Here is a 19540-nt window from a genome sequence, read left to right as displayed (position 1 = left end):
TGTTTTAAATTCGGCGTTACTGAATCGCTGTGTTACCAACTGGAGGGACTGCGGCGTTACAGCCAGTAGCGTTTGCAGCCGTAGCGAGGACTCAAGCGGGGAAGGGTGAAGATTTAACTAGGGCAGCTACCACAGAAGAAAAAGCGGCGGCCTTGAGAGCAGCAAGCCCTTCCTCGGGTCTGGCTTCAGGTGTGCCAAAACTTGGGGTTTTTGCCAGTCCTCTCAATGCGTCTCATTGGGGCTCCCTTCGGGGCTGGGCACTTGGAGCACCTGGGCTGAGCCAGGGCTCAGATCCCATCAGCTGGTGAAATATTACCCTGGGGAGCCGAGCGCCACGGGAAATAGTTCCCAAATGCCTTTCCCAGTGAGTGGGAGCTGCCACGCTGCCTCAGCCGGGGGTCCAGGGGGACTCCAGCCTGGGTAAGGATGGGGTAGGGGCAGCACTGGGGGGTTGGAAGGGGGGTAGGATACCCCAAGTAAGGATGCTCCAGGCAGGGAAGGAGGTGGGGAGGGGTGTCAGGGGGGGATCCATCCCTTGCTCTGTCCCAGTATGGCTGCTGTGGGGTCTTTTGGGTCTCCGATGCAGATGCAGAGAGGGTTGGGAGACGCACAAGCCAAGGGACCTTGGTGTCCCCAGCTGCCGCCACCCAACTCAGTCCAGGAGAGGTGTCTGGGCTGAGTGCGGTGAATGAGGAAGCGACTGCTCTGCGTCACCATGAAATGGCATTTGCTTCTTTGCCAGCGAATTATCCCCTCCGGCCTTGCAAGCTGTCTGGCCTCCCTCCAGGAGGGACAGGCAGGATGAGGCCCTGCATGAGGCAGGAGCTGGGTGGCTGGATGGGAATGCACCATCCCTGGGTCCTGGTGGTTTGCTGCGAAATGGACACCTCCCAGTGAAACCAGTATGGCCAGTGGGAATACTCTGGTCACCCTCATCGTCTGTGCCAAATTCCCCTCCCAGCCAAGGGGGCTGAGTCCATCCCTGCCCCTCTGCATGCAGGATGGTGGCCTCGAAGCTGGTGCTGTCGCTGCTGGTTGCAGCTCTCCTGCTGCACATGGCCACCACGCTGAAGATCAGCGCCTTCAACATCAAGGCGTTTGGGGACAGCAAGATGTCCAACCAGACTATTGCAGATATCATCGTCTCTGTGAGTGCTGGGGGAGAGGAGCTGCCCTGGCCACTCTCTGGTCTCTGGGATGCAGCCAGCTTGGGGTAGTTGGACACCAGCTTTCTGCAGGCGTCCGTCCATCCATGTGTTCATCCGTGCATCCACTCGCCCATAAACCTGTCCACACACCCCCATCCATTCATCTGTGCCTCCGTCTGTCCGTTCATCCATCCATCCATCCATCCATCCATCCATCCATCCATCCATCCATCCATCCATCCATCCATCCCTCCATTCATCCACCCATCTGCTCTTCCCCCATCATCATCTCCAACCTTGGGCCATCTCCACTCTTGCCGGTCCCCAGCCAAGGACAATTGATGCTGCTCAGGTTTCTCACTCAGAGCAGCTTGTGAGCAAGGAGCTGTTGGGATGGCGGGTGGTAGACATACGGGTGTTAGAGAGCACTGTGTCACCCCAGGGCCCTTTCAAGACAGAGGACACGCATCAGCAGAGGACCTCCTTCCCTGGGCTCTTGGGTCCCTGCTTCCCCCCTGTTGCCAGCCTAGGAACTTTCACAGCCCAGCCCAGGCACCCATGGGTGCTTCCACAAGCAGCTGCTGGCCAGGGGCAAGCAACTCTGGGCTTGTCCCCCCAGATCCTGTCAGGGTACGACATCACTGTGGTGCAGGAGGTCCGGGACACCGACCTGAGTGCTGTGAGGAAGCTCATGGACCAGCTCAACAGGTGACCCCAATGAAGTAGGGACAAGGGTGCAAATGGGATGTCGGGACAGATCCCGGCTGGTGTCTCACTGTGCCAGGGCATCTCTGGCTCAGCCAGAGAGAGCCTGATGGGCGCTGGGGTGCACCGGGAGCCTCCTCTCACCCTCTTTACATCTTGCTCCCAGTGTGTCCCCACACCCATACAGCTTTTTGGACAGCATCCCCCTGGGTCGGACCAGCTACAAGGAGCAGTACCTCTTCATCTACAGGTAAGGGATGCTGCCAGGGCCTGGCGTCCCCTGTGTCACCTGATGTCCCCCCCAGCAGTCCCCCAAGGGGTGGTGGGTACCTTTGGGGGCCCTGGCTGCAGTGGGAGCGGTGCTGGGGGCTGCCCTGCTCTCCTCCTTCAGGTCGGACATGGTCTCTGTGCTGGGAAGCTACTACTACGACGATGGCTGTGAGTCCTGCGGGACCGACACCTTCAGCAGGGAGCCCTTCATTGTGAAGTTCTCTTCGCCCACCACGCGTGAGCAGAGCTGGCGTTGGGGGCTGCCCAGACCTGGCACAGGGTCCCCTCCACGCAGGGCTGAGCCTGGAGCTGGTCCTGCCAAGCAGGGGGGTTGCACCCTGGAGCCCAGCTCTGGGGTGCCACCAGGGTCCTTCACCTCTGTGGGGCCTTCTCCCACCCGGGGGTGCCCAGGGGTCCTGGGTACCTGCTCAGCATGGCCAGTGCTGCCTGCTATTCCCCACCATGTGCCATCTCCCACCATCTGCCAACACGTCCCACCGCCTGTCGTCTCCCACCAGGCGTTCTCTCTAGTTGCGTGCCATCTCACGTCTCCAGCTGTTTCCCACCATGTCCCACACCCCATCACCTGCTACCTCCCGTCTTGTGCCATATCCCACCATCTGCTTCCTCCAGTTGGATGCCATCTCCCATCATGTACTATCTTCCCTCATGTACCATCTCTCATCACGTGCCACCTCCCATCAAATGCCACCTCCCATCACATGCCATCTCCCACCTTGTCCCATTTCTTTTACCATCTCCAACTGTATGCCACCACCTCCTGAGAACCTCCACAGGGCACACACACTCTCCTATCTCTCTCCCACCCCTGTCACCTTCCCAAAATCACAGTGGCTTGAAAATACTGATGGAAAACAAGCAGCAAACCCCAAACAACATGTAGAGGGATGCAGCCTCCCACTGGAAATTCCAGCCTGGAGGACAGGCTGGCCACAAAAGGCCAACACACCCGTTCCCTTCAGCAGCTTTTTCCAGCCAGTAGCTGGGGCTTGGCCTGGGGTGGTCCCCTGGGGGTTCCTGCTCCCTTTGTGGGTGCTGCACCTGCGCCAGGGGCTGACGGCCGCCTGTCCGGCAGAGGTGGAGCAGTTCGTGATGGTTCCCCTGCATTCCGAGCCCAGCAGCGCGGCGGACGAGATCGATGCACTCTACGATGTCTACACCGACGTCGTCAACAAGTGGGCGACTAACGTAAGCGGCGGCGGGGAGCTCAGCTCCTCCCTGGGGCAGCCGGGCGGGCTGGGGCACGGCCACCACACTTCCCAGTGGCTGTGCCGGGATGGATGCGCCCCACAGGAGACCTCTCGTACCCATCAGAGCAGGTTCCACCCTGGCAATGTCAGGGCAGGGAGGTGCTGGGTGACTCCCCTTACTGGGGGCTTGTCCCCCCATGCCGGGGAGCCCCAGAGGCGTTTCTTGCTGCCCCATAAGATTTTAGGGAGCCCTTGGTGCCCTGTAAGATCCGTGGGCAGGGACGCAGCGTGCTGCCCTGCAGAACATCCTCTTCCTGGGCGACTTCAACGCCGACTGCTCCTACGTGACCAGTGCCCAGTGGCCGTCCATCCGCCTGCGCTCCCTCGACGCCTGCGAGTGGCTCATCCCCGACAGCGCCGACACCACCGTCGCCGACACCACCGACTGTGCCTACGACCGGTGGGTGCTGCGGTGGGAGGGTTGGGGCTGGCACGGGGGGGGACTGGTGGGCACTAACATCCCCATGATGCTCCGGCAGCATCGTTGCCTGCGGCACCGCACTGCGCAAAGATATTGAGCCTGGCTCCGCCACTGTCAACAACTTCCAGAAGACTTTCCACCTCCAGAGCAAGGATGTGAGTGAGGGGCTGGGGCACACAAGCCCGTCAGCACCAGGATCCAACCCACCAGGGCCTCCCGGGAGTGCGGGTGGGCTCCCTGTTCCCCAGGGTGCACCCAAGGGTGGCCTGACCCCAACCCCTGCTCCGTTTCAACCCCCCAACCTGAGCATTTTGGGGTAAGCTCTAAACTTTGGGGTAGGAGTGGAGTGTTGGAGTCCCAGCCGGCCATGACAGCGATGCCAGTTTGGAACAAACTCAGCCGCCTCTCTGCTTTCCCCCCACACCCAGGCTTTGGCTGTCAGTGACCATTTCCCGGTGGAGGTGACCCTGAAAGCCCGCTGAGCCCACCCCTGTGCCAGCAGCTACAAGCACACCCCAGCACCCACCAGCATCCCTCATGGAAGCCCACGCACCACCAGTGCCAGCCAAGCTGCCTTCTGTCTCTGCAAGAAGCCGCTCTTCGGGGTCTTGTGGGAGTGGGATGCTCTCTGCTTCCATTAAAAAATGAGCCTCTTCCAGCACTCGCAGCTCTGGAGGGAGGGTCCCTTCAGCCCCCTCCAGCAGAACCCTGCGCCCGAGTCCCCCGTCCCCCTGCCAGGGGAAGCCCCACTGGGGCTGGAGCCAGGGAGGCCCCCGGAGCTGGGGGCATCACCTCCTGCCATCGAGAGACCTGGACCCAGAGGGCAGCAAGCTCTGCTCCCCTCTGAGCTGCCAGCGGCAAAAGCAGGGACACTGGGAAGGGCCCGGGGGGCTCAGGGCTGGATTAGACCCTCTTGCTGGGTCACAGGATCCTCTTCTGCTGGCTTGGGGGCCACATCCTGCTGGAGCCTGCCAGGCTGCGGGGCAGCTGACAGGGTGCTGACGGTGAGGGTGGGGGGAGGAGGAGGACATGAGTCAGTCCCCCGGGGAGTTCGGTGCCTCCTGGGGGGGTTTCGGTGCGGGCGCAGCAGCGAGGGACACTGGACTCATCCCGTGACGGGGTGTGAGGATGCAAAACCCGGCGGTGCGCATGAGAGCACGGCAAGTCCCGGCACGAGTGGCCATCGCCTCCCCGCCCGCCCCGCTGCTGGCACCCCGGCAGAGTGGTGACGCCGTGTGCCGGCGTGGGGGATGCCAGCTCCACTGGAGCTGCTTTGGGTCACCAGTGGGGCTGTTCTGGGCGACCGTCAGGGCTGCTGGCGGGGTTTGCAGCCACCTCCTCTTGCCGAGGCTGGCAGTGCTCAGCCTGCCTGTCCCAGACACCCCACCATTTCCTTCTCTCCCCTCTAATTACACCATCTGAATCACCCACATTAAGGCCATCGTCCTTTGCTACCCGCCTGGCTGCCATGCCCGGTGCTGCGACCCGGGGGGTCACCCCGGCTGCTGCACCCCAAGTCCCGTGCTGGGATGCTCCGGCACCGCCGTGCCTCCTTGGCCGCCCCTCACCACGTCAGCACAGGGGTGGCTATGCTGGCCCCACCCTGCCACCCTGTGGGTTTTTGGTTTCCCAATGTAGGAAGGAACCCAAAGCCATGCCAAAACCCCCACGGGGGTTGTCCGACTCATCCTGCTTTGCCGGCATTTCCAGTGGGAATAAAGCCACCCGTCCTGCTGCCGGGAGGGCAGAGGTGCTGCGCACTCAGCAAGGTAAGGATGGATCTGGGCTCAGCACCTTCAGCTGCGAACTGGGAGGGACTGGGATGAACCGGGATGAGGAGTCGCTCCCTCACCCTGACGGCGGGGCTGGGATCAGTTTTAAGGACATGGAGTAACCCAGGGTTCTGGTGGCGGTGGCTGGGGCTGGCGGGCGATGGAGACATCCCGTCAGGGAGCGGAGCTGAGTGATCCCAGGGGCTGGCAGAGGTGCTGCCAGGCGGTTTCACCACAGCAGAATGGGGTTTAGCGTCCCCTGGGATGGGCAAGCCGGCAGACAGCCTGTGCCAGCTCCGCAGGCTGCTCCAGGCAGTGCCCTCCGTGGCACACGGTTGCACGCCAGGACTTCAGAAGGACTTACATGGTTTTTTTTTTGCTCTATCCCCAAATCCAAAGCAGTTTTCCAAGTTCAGCTACCATTACTGCATCCCTGAGGCTCAGCATCCCTCCTGGCAGGATGGGGACCGTGACGCTGGCACTGTCCCTGCTCGCTGTGGCTCTCCTGTGCCCAGCCACCGCCACGCTGCGTGTCGGTGCCTTCAACATCCAGGCGTTCGGTGACACCAAGATGTCCAACGAGGGAGTGGCGGGCATCATCGTCAGCGTGAGTGCAGCGGGTGCCACGCGGGGAGGCTGTGCGCCAGGGTGGACCCGAAATGTGGCATCTGTGCCAAGGACACGAGGGGATGTGGCTGTGGATGGGATGGCATCCCAGTACTGGGAATGCCCTGGGTGGATGAAGGCTTGGTGGGGACCAAGGTGGGGCATGAGGCACACCCCCCCGTGTCCCTCTGAGCCCTCTGTGGGGACATCTGCCCTGGCACCGAGGGACACGTGGGTCCCCGCGGTGCTGCACCCAGCACCGTGTCAGGGTGCCTGGCTGGGTGATGGGTGGGTGACAGTGGCCCTGACCCGGTGGCAGGCTCCCTCTCATCATCACCGTCCCTCTTGGCCTCGCAGATCCTGCGCCGCTACGACGTGGTGCTGGTGCAGGAGGTGCGCGACTCCGACCTCAGCGCCGTCACCCAGCTCATGGAGCAGCTCAACAGGTAGGAGCCAAGCCGGGGCCGAGAGCGCCCGGGCTGAGGCACCGGCACTAGTAGGGAAAGCCAAGCTGCTGCCCGAGTAATAAAGGGCCAAAAAAAGTCATCCATCAGCAGAGGGTTTGTTTGTGGAAAGTGGAATAGGAGAAAAGTCCTGGGGCTGAAGCTTTGGACAGGCAGTGAAAAAGCCACTGGGAATAATCCAGGGAGGGGAAGGGGGATACAAGTGGCACAAAACTCCTTCGAAAGCTGCGGAGCACACAGGATGGAAAGGAACTACAGCTCTGGCAAGCTCCGGCTCCAAAATCCAACAGGACAGGGCAGAGGTGAGATGGGGGGATGAAGGGGACAGTGGCAGACAGCTCCCCGCACCCCAAGACCCTGTGAGTGGCAGGGGGAACCCCAGGATGGACCCAGTGGCAGATGATGCTCAGAAGCGAGTGGCTCAGGCACCCCAGAAGGAAAAGGGGCTGCTGGGGTGGGCTAAAAGTGGCCACCACAGGGCGGTAGCCCCTCCGCTGGCTGGGTGCTGACCCCGTTTTGGGTGAGGACCCAGGCCAAGGCTGCTGCTGCCTTGTTGAAAGGCGGCGAGTGCTCATGAGCAGGTCCGCCCAGCCCGTGTCCTCGCCCCTTTCCATGTCCCCTCCAGCACAGCCACAAAGCAGCTGGGGCAGGGAGGGTGACGCCAGGCTCCGCGGGGCCTCGGGCTGCTCATTAACCCAATTTAGCTTTGCTGTAAACGAAGGTGGGGAGCGTCCCTGTAGAGTAAGGGGTGGCAGGAGCCGCCCCGCAACCTGCCTGTGGCCAGCAGTGCCCCAGGAGCCACCCCGGGGTGGCGGGGACAGGAGGGTGGCTCAGAGCCAACACACCTCATGTCACCCCGTGACCGTCCCCATGGGGACAGCAGAGCAGGACTGTCCGGTGCCAACCCCACGGCTGCCCAGCCCCTGGCTCTGCTAGGGCCACCCCAGGATGGTGCCAGCCACGTCACTGTCCTGCCTTTGCATCTCCGCAGCGTGTCCTCTTCCCCATACGACTACGAGATCAGTGAACCCCTGGGACGGGACAACTACAAGGAGATGTACCTCTTCATCTACAGGTAACAGGGCTGGGGCTGTCCCACAGCACCACGGGGCCACCAATACCATGGAGGGGACATATGGGCCATGCCAAGCCCCAGGGTCACCATCCCTTTGGTCCCACAGGACAGACACTGTCTCCGTGGTGGACACCTATCAATATGAGGATCCCCAGGACGTCTTCAGCCGGGCGCCATTCATCCTGAGGGTCTCAGCACCCCACACCAGTAAGCAGGGGGACAAGTGGCCCTGGGCACTGGCATGGGGTGGCCGTGAAGCTGATGTCCCTCTCCCCTGGCAGAGGTGGAGGAGTTTGTGCTGGTGCCACTGCACTCGGCCCCGCACGATGCCGTTGCCGAGATCGACGCGCTCTACGACGTCTACCTGGCCATCGTCGACAAGTGGGGGACTGACGTGAGTGCCGCCGGCATCAGGGGTGGCGCTGAGGGTGGGGGCTGAGCCCTGGGGACCATTCAACACACACTGGGCCCCCGCTTTGAGGCGAGCACGGCTGGTGCAAGGGTGGTGGGATGGGGACCCTGCTCCTGCCCCATCCCCTGCCACGAGGGATGCCCCAGCACCCCGAGCTGACCCCCACGGGAGGGCTGGTGTCGGGGGCAGCCCCGTTCCCCAGTTACCACGAGCCCTGCCATCTCCCCGCCACAGAACATCATGTTCCTGGGGGATTTCAACGCCGACTGCGCTTACGTCCAGCCGAGCGACTGGTCGGCCATCCGCCTGCGCACCAGCGACATCTTCAAGTGGCTGCTCCCCGACGGCACCGACACCACCGTGGGGAAGTCAGACTGTGCCTACGACAGGTGAGTGCTGCTGCGGTGCCGCCGTCCCCCTCCCTGGCACCCCGGGACCCCCCTGCCCATCCCGCACCACCAGCGGCCGGGCGCGGGGGCAGGAGCCAGGACCCACGGCCTGCATCTCCCTGGCAGGATCGTGGCGTGCGGTGCCAAGCTGAAGAGAAGCATCGTGCCAAATTCAGCTGCCATCTACAATTTCCAGCGTGCTTTCCAGCTGGAGCAGGAGGAGGTAAGCCGGGCTCACAAACCCAGGGCTCAAACAGGTGCCAAAGCTGAGCTGCCCCGGGCAGCACCGGCTGCGGGGCTGACGTCTGTGTGGGATTAGCCACGTAGCTGCCGCATTTAAGTATGTTAAAAAATGGAGTTGCAGCAGCCCAAGCTGACTCTGGCCATGGCATGTGTGTCCCTGCCCAGCACCTGCTTGCTAGGATACCAGTAGAGCCCCTGCAAAAGGCACACACCCCTCCTGGGTCACAGCAGCCTGCAGCCAGCTAACAGGGAGCTTGGGGTGACAAGGGACCCATGGGTGGGAATACAAGGGGGGATTTGGGGTCATTGCCTGTCCCTGTGGGGAAGGGATGAGATGCACAGGGAGTTTTGTGGCCTTTCGTGGGCAGGTGGGGCAGGACTTCAGGGCGTGGGGCAACCCAAGCCCATCTTCAACCGCCCAGAGCTGGCACAGAGCTCCCAAGTGAGACACGGGGGGCTTGGAGGGCAAGCGCCCCACTACCAGCACTTGCCCAAGGCCACGCCTGGGCATCTCTCCAGGAGAGGTGCCAAAACTGGAGCCTTGTGCGTTGAGCATCTCAGCGTTGGGGACATGGCGTGCTCCTCCAGCAGGCAGAAGTTTCTGGCAGGACAATGACGGCCGCTCTGCCGGCCCCCCCAGCATGGGGAGGGGCTCACCTGCATTACACCTCCCTACCTCTCGCCCTCCTCCAGGCCCTGGCAGTCAGCGACCACTACCCAGTCGAGGTGAAGCTGATGGCTTGAGCTCCTCTTGCAGCCACAGACCATGATCCAGCTCCAGCTCCCACCACCACGCCCCGTGAAGGCGCTCCCCGCAGCCCCATCGCTGAGCCCGGTGTGTGGGTTGCTCCACGTCCCGGTCTGGAGAAGGGTGGCAGCCGTCTGCTGGCCGTGCCCAGACCTCCCCCAAAAGTCCACGTGGCTCACGGCAGAGCTCCCCCAGCCCACCACGAAGCAGAGCCTGGGGACAGGCCACCAGCCAGGAAGCGGTGACCACAGACAGGCTGGGGAACAGAACATCCGTCTCCTACCTCATCAAAAAAATTATTGACAAAACCTCATTTCAGAATTAGCTGTTGGACAGGAGGGAGGACATCCAAGGAGGATATGCAAGGAGGATATCCAAGGCTCGGGTCACAGAGGTGTCAAGACCCTCTCCCTCTCCGTTCCTTGGGGGAGCTGAGCAGGCAGCTCTCCCCGCTCTCAGGAAAGGCAGCGGTGGTGTCAGGCACTCTACGGGGACTAAGAGGAAGGGGCGGTTGGGGCAGCCATGGGAGCGGGCAGCACAACGGCTGACACTGCAAACGGCTTCACTGCGAAAGTCTACAGTTAGTGCCACGTTTCAGAGGGTCACTTGTGCTCCTGGGACCGGGCCCTGGGTGGTTGGCTCCTTAGCTCTTCTTCTTCAGCATCTCCATGTACATGCGAAGTGACTTCTGGATGGACTCTTTTGAGATGAAGGTGATGAAGTTCTGAATGTCTTCTTCCCGGTGAGCTATCAGGCGGTCCAACACTGGCTTCCTCATCATGGACTTGGTGAGCTGACGGGAATGATCTGCGGAGAGGACAGCGAGGATGGCGGATGTGCTTCATCCCTGATCGGCTCTCAGCCACTGCCACCACGTGCAGGTGCCTCCAAAACAGGAGGTACCACACACCAAAGGGCTCTTTAAACCAGCAGGGAAAGGTGTAAAAAAACCCCACCAGCTGGAAGCTGAACTGGATAAATTCTCACACAATAAATTATGATCTGTACCGCCCAGTGGGGAAACGACTGACCTACTAGGAGAGAGGACAAAAAGTTGTGCACCTCCTCCTTGCGCCCTCCAGAGCCCAAGCCCCACCCCAACACAAACCACTGGGCTCAGGACAGCAGTAACAGAACAAAATTCCCTGCTGTTTGAAACTGCTCTGGCTCTGAGCTCCCCCAACGCGGCCCCGCTGACCTCTGGCGGGACAGCCCGCTCACGCCAAACACGCCGTGCAAACGCCGGCGGCACCGTCGCCTCGAGCTCGTCCCGACAGCAGGCTCCGGGCCTGCGCCATTCCGCACGGCCGCGTGGATGCTGCCGGAGCCGACCGAGGCCTCGCACACGCATCTGCTCACACACTCACACAGAGCCACGTGCAGTGATGCAGCTTCAACCGTGATGGTCAAAGGATGACTCACACACACACACACACACACACACACACACACACACCCCCCATACGCCCTGGGAACCCCGAATTGCTCCAGCACCTGTGTGCTGCAGACACCTTCACCCGGACAGAGTCCTCCTGGCTCCGGGGAAGGATTTGCACGGTGCCTCCTGGAAGTCAGGAGAGAGCACAGCTGAGGTGTGCTCCCTATTCTTGGGGGCTGAGGTGTCACTCTAACACCAGGACAGCAGGGGAGAGAGCTGGTTAGGAACCCTCTTCCAAGGCTGGGACATAAAGTGACAGTCCTGGGACCCATCCATTTCTGTGCAGTTTCGTTCAGATTTCTAGAGAGAGAGCAGCCCAAGGGTGATACGTAGCTGCACCTCCCTGCAGCGCTCAGGAGGAACCATGCGCTGCCAGTCACGGAGCAGCCCAAACACACATGTGATGCCTGAGCTTGCTGTCTGTCCTCGTGCCCCCAACGCCATCCCCAGCTCAGCAGAGAGCCGAGAGTTGATCCAGACCACACAGGCGGACTGGCAGCCACCGAGGCCCTCTCACCCAGCCTGTTCCCTCAACTCCACGGCAGCTTTCCTGGGGTAACACCTTCACTGACAGACACAGAGATTCGGTTTGTATCTGGAGCTCTGGCACCTCCGTATTGACTCAGCAGGGCTGGCAGGGCGAGCCGAGCCGGAGCCACGGGCCCTGCACACCCAGCACGGTGTCCTCCCACGCGGGGGCACTGACAAACCCATCTCTGTTAGCCCAAGGCTCCCTGGATCGCTGCGCTGAGCTTTCCTACCTCCCAGCCATCCACACCTTCCCTTTAAACGGAAATTGTTACGTGGCTCCCAGGTACCAGGCCTTCCCACCCACATCAGATGCCCTCTCCCTCTGCCGGAGGTGCCACCCTTACCGGGAAGGGCCAGCCACTGTGCCATAATGGCTGCAGCCCTCTCCTGGAGCTTCTCCTCAGGCACCAGCTCATCCACAAGGCCAAACTTGTGGGCCTCGGGTGCAGGGTAGAGGGAGCCCAGCTGGAGGGAGCGTTCAGCAACTCGGTGTCCCACAGTGTTGACGAATGTGTCCTTAAACCTAGGAGAGATGGGAGGAAAAGTCACGGTCAGGGAAAGAAATGCCGAGTGGCAGCTGCACCCAGACGTCAAAGCCAAGAGCACACTTGGTCCCACTCCTCAGGCACGGGTCTCTGAACAGCAGCTACGGGCTCAGCCGCGCTGTGCAAAGTCAGGCGGGCAGAGCCATTTTTGGTACTGCTCCAACAGAGTTCCTGCTCCTCTCCACCAGAGCTGCTCTACCCTCGGTGCACGGGTCCCTGCTGTGCCCACTTGCTGTGATGAGAAAGCTCCTTTCCAATAGCACACTTACACGTTCTTAGGGCAACCAAGGGCCTGTGTCATACTACATTAGTTTCCCTATGCTTTCAGAGATCTCCACAACTATGGGATTTTGCAGGTACACAGCACGTACCCAGAGCAAAACATATTCCTACATTAAGCCCGACCAGGGAGATCTCCAAGCACTAGGTTTGGAGTTGACTGCAGAGTCAGAATTGAGGTCCTCGCTGGTGAAGGATGTGAGGACATTCTGCAGCCTTAAAGCTTCTCAGATACCTGCAGGATAGGGCAGAGCAATGAGGTCCCGTCTCCTGCAGCTGCAACTACCTGATTGCTGCCACATAAAACCACATCTCAGTGGCCAGTTAAACCGATTACACCTTGAAACACTTTGAAGATTAATTCTTTTTAGAGACCTACACACGGCACTAGCAGTGGGAAGCACTGGCCTACCAGAAGGGAGCCACAATGCCCAGCTGGGCTTCGTTCAGGCCGATGACGCATCTGGGGTTCTCCACCATGATCCTGTAGTCACAGGACAAGGCAAGGAGGCAGCCTCCTGCCGGGCTGGACCCCTGGCAAAGAGAAGCAAGAAGTGAGTCTAGGTCACGGTTACAAATGTCCCTGTGCCCTCAGCTTCACTGTTCCCTCCAGAGCAGGGAAGACACAGGATGACAGAGCAGATGGCCCCCAAGTCTCTGATTACCTGACTCAAAACAGCATTAGAAGATTTCTGATAGGTTTACTAGGGTGCATCCTTTCATTTACAGTGCTCTTTGTTTCTTGCATTTTCCAGTCTGGAAATCTAGTTAATTGATCTGCATTACTTGGGTTGCAAACCCTTCAGCGGAGATTTGACACAGAATTATCTGGTAACCCTACATGAGTTTTTAACCCCACTTGAGTTTCTAGCCCTAAATACCACAGAAATGGTTCTGTCCAGGGACTCTGCAACACCTTCTGCCTATAAAACTTCCATTTCTGACCACCTTTGCCATGATTCAGTGCTTGCTGAGCCCTGCACAGGATGCCTGTGGGAAGCTGCTCAGAGACCCAACTGCCTTCAAAGACAGTCTATGGACAGACACAGAACCGTGAGCTGCCAAAGTGGCACGGCATTGAAAAATGAAAACAAGACACCCAGCAGGTAACAACCCATCTACGGACACCGAGATTCAGATGGCACTTCCCTGCTGGCCAAGAACCACTGCTGGAGGAGCAAAAACTGGTGAAAAAAGGGCTTACGACAAATCACACTGCCCAAAGGGCCAAGGGACAAGCACTTGGGGCAGAGCGTGGCTGCCTCCCATCTCCTCCACTCTAGCGAAGGGGTGCAACGGCCGAGCAAGTGACCCTGGGCAGCTCCTATGAGGCTCGTCAGTGAGAAAGCAGCCGGTGGGCGCGTGACAGGCATCCTTTGGACTCCCCCTCCACCAACTGCTCAGCTTCTCCAGTATTCACCTGCCATCGGTGCCCCTCTGGGCTTTACCACTGGCCTGCAGCCCTCCTCCTGGTCCTCCAGCCTAGAGGACAGACTCCCAGCCGAGTTCTTGGGGAAAGGTACAGCTCTTGCTGCACAAAACACTGCCAAGGGCACCTCAGCCCCCATCGGCAGGACACGAGCACCATACAAGCTCTCCACCGCAGCTGAAACGGTGCTGAACCCCAGCAGCGCCCGCAGCTTACGTGGGGCCTGCAACATCCCACGCTTCCATACCTTCCCCCCCGCCAGCGCGCTGAACCAACAGACATGTACTTTGCCCAGCCATCCCTGTGTTTCGTTTCAGCGCTGACAAGCCTGATTTTTTTGGGCTGTTCCTGCCCACACGGTGCAAACAAGCCGCAACGAGTGACAGACCGCGCGGGATGACTGGGAAGGCGGATCTAAAGGACATACATTGACCACAGCGACTGTCACCATGTTGGAGCTGTACACCCGGAGCCACGTCTCCTGCACAGCTCTCCAGAACTCGGCGTAGTGCTCCATGCTCTTACCACACATCTCGGTGATGTCTAGGCCAGATGAGAAGATGTTGGGGATGGCCTGGAATCGGGAAAATACAAACATCACTGAGAGTCACTGCTCAGGGATCACCCTTTAGCCCTCTAACGCACTCGGCCTGTCAGCCTGAGCAAAAGGAAAGCGATAATTAAATATGACATAAATCAGGGTCTTTTGGGGCTCTGAAACAATCTCCCCAGTGCTCCCACAGCCTGGATCATGCCATCACCACAGCCTGCAGGGCTGGGACTCTGCTTGCAGCACGATTTCTCATTATCAAGGTTCCCATGCAGGTACGTCAGCCAAGCAGCACGAAACCTGTCCTGTCCCATTCCCAAGCACCACCTCGTACCCATGTCATGTCTGAAAATAAACACTGGCATCTCCTAGCAGCTCCCTCCGAGCAGTTCAAGAGATCTCAAGGGATGCGTCAGGTTTGCAGATAAGCAGCTTTGATTTTAATGACAATACTTGGTTGGTATTCTTCTGCTAGACAAAGGCACAGGAGAAAGAGCACAGCCATTCCAAGAACTCCCTCCCCTCCTTCCAGAGCCGATCAAAGCTGCCTCCTGGCCCCCCCCCCGTGTCAGTGACCAGGGAGCCAAGAGGCCAAACACAAGCAAGGGAAAGGCACTTCTGTCTGACAAATTGCCCCACAGCTCGCACCCCAAGCTCAGGACAACACGTACAGATGTGAAGATCACACCCCGGCAGGCCCGGTTGTTCTCCAGCTTCTCCAGGCTTATGCAAAACTCAGTGAGGAAGTCCAGGCTGAGGCTGTTGACCGGGGGGCTCTTGAACTTCATCGTGGCGACACCTGTGCCATGGTAAACACAGAGGCATCGGAACACCCCACCACAGCAGCATGCACCGCCTTGCTCAGTGGAGCTTCACCCGCCTCCCTGTTTCCGTGCTCACCCAGATCGTGTCTTTCTACCCCTGGCTCTTCAAAAAAGTCCCCAGAGTGGCAGGGCCGAGAGCAGGGCCCTGCCTTTGCCCAGATCTGCCTGCAAGCCAGGCTCGCTCAGTCAGTAGCAAACCTGGAGAGTGAACAAGCACGCATGAAGTGGCACGCTGCTTGTCCCAAAGATCAGCCACCTTCAGGGTCACACTGCCTGGCAGTTCCCTTCTCTCTGGGCTCACTGGATAAGGTCAAGTCTCCAGCTTCTATCACAGCAAACATCCCATGCCCAGGGGATCACACACCTTTCTGAGCCTGCCAATAGCGTTGCCACCCTGGCCAGCATGGTGGGAAGGGCTCTCCACCCTCATCCCCTCCCAAATGGCACTACCCTACCCCAAAATGTCCTCACTGAGGGCTGTCTGGGTGCTGCAGCTCTGCCCAGGCTGGGGACAGCATGATGTAGCCAGGGGTCTGGCAGCTGAAGGCAGGGCCTGGAATGCCTCAAGAAAAGGCACCCCTTTGTTCAATGCGGAGATGTGGCCCTGTGGCTGCTATTCCTGGCAGCCAGGACACAAAAATCCCCAACGGCTGCTCCCTGAAGGACTGCCTGCCACTCTACCAGGTCCCCAAAGCAGGGACCCCGCAAAGGGGACGATGCATGGGCAGGGACAGGGCACGAGGTTTGCCCAGGGTGACAGCCAGGGTTTGCCTGTGGCACTCAAGCAGCACCCAGCCACCTGAAGTGCCCACAACTGGCGAGACTCCCGTCCCCAGACGTTTCTCTCTGAGGGTCTTAAGCAGCTGAAGCTGGAACTTCTGGGGCTTTGGTGGTTTTCCACACCCAGGGTCACACTGTGGGGCAGGCACAGAAGGGGCCCTGCCTGTGCCCTGTAACACCCCATGGGTTGAGGGTGACACTGCAGAGGTGCCACCAGCCATACCTGAGCTCTCATCCAGCTCCACCAGGATCTTGTTGTTGCTGAAGGGACGATGTGGGGTGAGTGGGCGGCTGGGGGGCTGCAGGGCAGCTCTGCCCCATGCCAGTGGCCGGCGGCAGAGGGGCAGCACACCTGGGGGGACAGAAGCATGTAGGGCCGGGCAGGGCACAGCCCCCACAGGTGTGGGGTGTTCTCGCCAAAACTGCTCTGCGGGGACAGGGTGGGGACATGGGGACAGCCTGACCCACCGAGGGAGGACAGAGGGACACCCTGACCCATTGAAGGAGGGTGTGGGGACACCCCAACCCATGGCAGGGGGACAGGGGGGACATCCTGACCCACTGAGGGAAGACATGGGGCACCCTGACCCACGGCAGTGGGGCACGAGGACACCTTGACCCATTGAGGGAGGACACGGGGACCCTCCAACCCACGACGTGGAACACCCTGACCACGGCGAAGACACACAGGGAGGGGCCGTGGGGACTCCCCCCAGTCGCATGGCGGGACACGGCGACCCCCCGACGAGGGACACGGTGGGGCCGGGCGCACCTGACCGAGCGATCCGAAGGGCGACCGTCGGCAGCGCCGCCATCTTCTGCCGCGGGGGTCAAGGGTAGGGGGCGGGGCCTCGGCCGCGCGTCACCGCCCCATCCCGCCTTTAAGACCCGCCCCCTCGGCGCTGAATCCCCGCCCACCATTGGTGGTGGTCCCGCCCCTCATCAGTGAAGCCCCGCCCACACTGCCTTGTCCCGCTTCCACCATTTTACCCGCCCCGCTGGGCCCTTGTGCCCAGCACTGTGTGTGTCTGTGTCTGTGTGTCTGTGTGAGTGTCTGTCTGTGTCTGTGTGTCTGTGTCTGTGTGTCTGCGTGTGTGTGTCTGCGTCTGTGTGTCTGTGTCTGTGTGTGTGTCTGTGTGTCTGTGTGTGTGTCTGTCTGTGTCTGTGTGTCTGTGTCTGTGTGTCTGTCTGTGTGTGTGTCTCTGTGTGTGTCTGTGTGTGTGTGTGTGTCTCTGTGTGTGTGTGTGTGTGCGTGCATGTGTGTGTGTGTGCACATGCGCACCCCAGCTCAGCCCCCCCTGTGCCCACCACGGTGTGTGTGTCCCCCCCCAACTCAGCACCCCCCGACGCCCTGCCTGGCCCCCAACCTGGGGGGCCAGACCCCCGGGAGAGCTCCTGGCCCGTGGCAGGGGGGCTGGGAGCCGCGGGGCTGTCAGCCGCTGGGCCGTGCCAGCGGTGGCTGTGGATCTCATCATCGTGGTGGAAACCGCCCCGCGGGGCCAGCGCTGGCCCTGCCGTGCAGGCAGCGAGTGTCCGGCAGCGGCATGGCGGGGATGCTGCTCCCCCCCGCCTGCTCCTGGCTGCTGTGCTGCCGGGGGGACTGAATTCGGTGCTGCGGCCAGGGGCTCGCCCCAGCCCCCTGCTCCTACGGCTGCGGCGGCTGGAGGAGCAGGTGGGTGCCTGGGGTGGGGAAGGGGCACAGCCTGTGCCAGGGGGGCAGGTGGCACTGGGGGGTCACCGGCACCTCAGGGGCTCGGCATGGGGATGGGGGGTTCACCCCACCTTGCCCCGCTCCCTTGCAGTTTCACCGGCACCAGGAGGTGACACAGCCATCTCCAGAGCATCGCCGAGAACAACATCTCCTACAATATCGACAGACGCTTCTGGGCACTGGCAGAGCAGGCAGAGGCGGCCGCTGCTGCCCGAGCTGCCCTGGGCACCGAGCTGGCCTGCTTGGCCACTGCTAGCCGGCGGCTGCACCGCAGGCTGAAGCGGCTGGAGGGGACTGTGGGTGCCCGGATCCCACCGCACCGCCCTGTCACCCACCCACTGGGTGCATCAGTGGAGGCTGACACCATGCTGCCTGGCCTGCCAGACACTGCCCAGAGCTGGGGCAGCCAGCTGGAGTGGCAGCCACAGGGCTGGGTGGCCACCAGCACCCCCAGCCCTCAGCACCCGAAGACAAGGCAGTGGCAGCGACGCTGGCAAGAGGAAAGTCACCAGCTGACGGGTGATGCCGGGCCTGGTGGAGCACCAGGGGAGGATACAGAGCCCCCCCACAACGCAGCCCCTGCAGCCCAAGCCATAGCACCGGCTCTCCCCACCGTGACCACAGTCCCCTCGGAGCAGCCACCGGCCCCCCAACAGCCAGGAGAGGGTAGGTACGGGCCCCCTGCCCTGGCACCCCCCTCCCCAGCCTGCCGCACCAGCACCACTCTGCTCTTCCCCAACACCTCTGCCGAGCGCGTGGCCGTCCTGGGGCCGGGGCCGCGCCGGGGGCTGCGGGCGCTGTCACTCTGTACCTGGCTGGCCACCCCGGCCCCCCGCCTTGGTGCCCTCCTCTCCTATGTCACTGAGAATGGTGGCAGTGAGCTGGCTGTGCGTGGCCGTGGCGGGGACCTCCCTGGCTCTGCGCACTTCATCATCGGGGACAGGCAGTAACGGGAGCTCCCGGTGATGCCACTCCTGGATGGCAAGTGGCACCACATCTGCCTCACCTGGTCCTCCAGCCGGGGCCAGTACCATTTCTACATGGACCGATGGCTGCTGACTGCTGGCTCTGGCTTCTGGCAGGGCTATGAAATTCCCGCTGGTGGCTCACTGGTGCTGGGCTGGGAGTTGGACCACCCTGGCCAGGGACTTCAGCACCGCAGAAGCTTTTGTGGGTCACCTGGCTGGCTTCACTCTCTGGAGCTGGGCTCTCCTGCCCGGGGAGGTGGCCAGCATGGCAACTGGCCAGGGGCTGCCCCATGGCCCCCTCCTCACGCTGGCTGATGCCTCCCTGCAGGGCGGGGTGTGGAGGGTGGCGTGTCCCTGCTTCCAGCACTGCCTGTGACGAGCCTGGCAGCAGGAACGGTGCTGGCTGCCAGTGGTCATGGCTGTCTCACAGCGCCGGTGTCAGCGTGAGCTGCGTCCTCCCAGAGCGATGGGACACCTGGCAGAGAGGGCGTCTCAGGACTGGGGCCGGTGGAGGTGGGGAAAAGGAAAAGGGGTTTTGGCAGCCAGAATGGGAGAGGTGGGACCCAGTCCCAGGGCCTGTCTCAAGCCAGGAGGTCATCAGCTCCTGTCCCCAGAGGATGTACAGCCCAGTTGCTCCTATTAAAATGCTCCGGGTAGAGAAGAAACCTCATTTATTTCTGGTCTGACTTCACTGTAATGCTCGGTGCCACTTACAGCCGGGCAGGAGCTGCTCAGCGCAGGCAGCCAGAGCCCCAGGCTGGGTCATGCGTGGGTGACCCCTGCCCATCCCCCACCACTGAGTCAGACCCCGGGGGGGAAGTTGTAGCACGGAAAAGCCCATGACCGGCAGTGAGCCAGAGGTGCCGGAGCAGATGCCGCCTGTCACACCTGCCCAGCCTCCACGGACAGTGCCGAGCTTTGGGCCGAGCTGTGCTGCTCCGGCGGGGCTCAGGCGAAGCAC

General features: G+C 61.3%; 4 protein-coding genes across 4 annotated transcripts; 3 read left to right on the top strand and 1 right to left on the bottom strand.

The window, feature by feature from the left end:
• The first annotated feature begins 376 nt into the window (after nucleotides 1-376).
• Nucleotides 377-4457, top strand: LOC104358505 (deoxyribonuclease-1). The gene is made up of 9 exons (XM_032998278.2): nucleotides 377-420; nucleotides 1001-1148; nucleotides 1768-1856; nucleotides 2020-2103; nucleotides 2245-2360; nucleotides 3220-3332; nucleotides 3637-3794; nucleotides 3874-3970; nucleotides 4244-4457. The coding sequence occupies exons 2-9, from the start codon at nucleotides 1002-1004 to the stop codon at nucleotides 4295-4297; spliced, it is 858 nt and encodes a 285-aa protein (XP_032854169.1). The 5' UTR covers nucleotides 377-420; nucleotide 1001; the 3' UTR covers nucleotides 4298-4457.
• Nucleotides 4458-5685: 1228 nt separating this feature from the next.
• On the top strand, nucleotides 5686-9695 carry LOC104364837 (deoxyribonuclease-1-like 2). The gene is given in 9 exon segments (XM_032998270.2): nucleotides 5686-5705; nucleotides 5987-6194; nucleotides 6551-6639; nucleotides 7649-7732; nucleotides 7839-8005; nucleotides 8008-8126; nucleotides 8379-8533; nucleotides 8660-8756; nucleotides 9470-9695. Coding segments are annotated over 9 exon segments (975 nt in total). The 5' UTR covers nucleotides 5686-5700; the 3' UTR covers nucleotides 9521-9695.
• A 139-nt stretch (nucleotides 9696-9834) lies between these two features.
• Nucleotides 9835-16778, bottom strand: ECI1 (enoyl-CoA delta isomerase 1). The gene is made up of 7 exons (XM_032998272.2): nucleotides 16673-16778; nucleotides 16124-16252; nucleotides 14968-15095; nucleotides 14174-14320; nucleotides 12730-12851; nucleotides 11838-12016; nucleotides 9835-10331 (listed from the first exon to the last, which is right to left on the bottom strand). Exons 1-7 carry the CDS (start codon nucleotides 16713-16715, stop codon nucleotides 10168-10170), a joined length of 912 nt encoding a protein of 303 aa, XP_032854163.2. The 5' UTR covers nucleotides 16716-16778; the 3' UTR covers nucleotides 9835-10167.
• A 396-nt stretch (nucleotides 16779-17174) lies between these two features.
• Nucleotides 17175-18968, top strand: PTX4 (pentraxin 4). Its single transcript, XM_042798901.1, is given in 5 exon segments — nucleotides 17175-17216; nucleotides 17423-17572; nucleotides 17703-17725; nucleotides 17727-18759; nucleotides 18761-18968. Coding segments are annotated over 5 exon segments (1443 nt in total). The 3' UTR covers nucleotides 18956-18968.
• Nucleotides 18969-19540: the final 572 nt, after the last annotated feature.

This window comes from Tyto alba, unplaced genomic scaffold (assembly GCF_018691265.1).
Source record: "Tyto alba isolate M040663 unplaced genomic scaffold, T.alba_DEE_v4.0 Super-Scaffold_28, whole genome shotgun sequence".
NCBI lineage: Eukaryota > Metazoa > Chordata > Aves > Strigiformes > Tytonidae > Tyto > Tyto alba.
The sequence above is the reverse complement of the archived record's forward strand: the minus strand, read 5'-3'. Positions and strand labels throughout refer to the sequence as shown.

Excerpts from the sequence above, each read along its gene's own strand:
- LOC104358505 (XM_032998278.2), top strand. The coding sequence starts at position 1,002 with ATGGTGGCCTCGAAGCTGGTGCTGTCGCTGCTGGTTGCAGCTCTCCTG. Across the intron at positions 2,104-2,244 it reads CAGTACCTCTTCATCTACAG|GTCGGACATGGTCTCTGTGC; the intron begins GTAAGGGATGCT and ends CTCCTCCTTCAG. Across the intron at positions 3,971-4,243 it reads TCCACCTCCAGAGCAAGGAT|GCTTTGGCTGTCAGTGACCA; the intron begins GTGAGTGAGGGG and ends CCCCACACCCAG.
- ECI1 (XM_032998272.2), bottom strand. The coding sequence starts at position 16,715 with ATGGCGGCGCTGCCGACGGTCGCCCTTCGGATCGCTCGGTCAG. Across the intron at positions 16,253-16,672 it reads CCTTCGGATCGCTCGGTCAG|GTGTGCTGCCCCTCTGCCGC; the intron begins GTGCGCCCGGCC and ends CTGTCCCCCCAG. Across the intron at positions 10,332-11,837 it reads ACAGTGGCTGGCCCTTCCCG|ATCATTCCCGTCAGCTCACC; the intron begins GTAAGGGTGGCA and ends TCCTCTCCGCAG.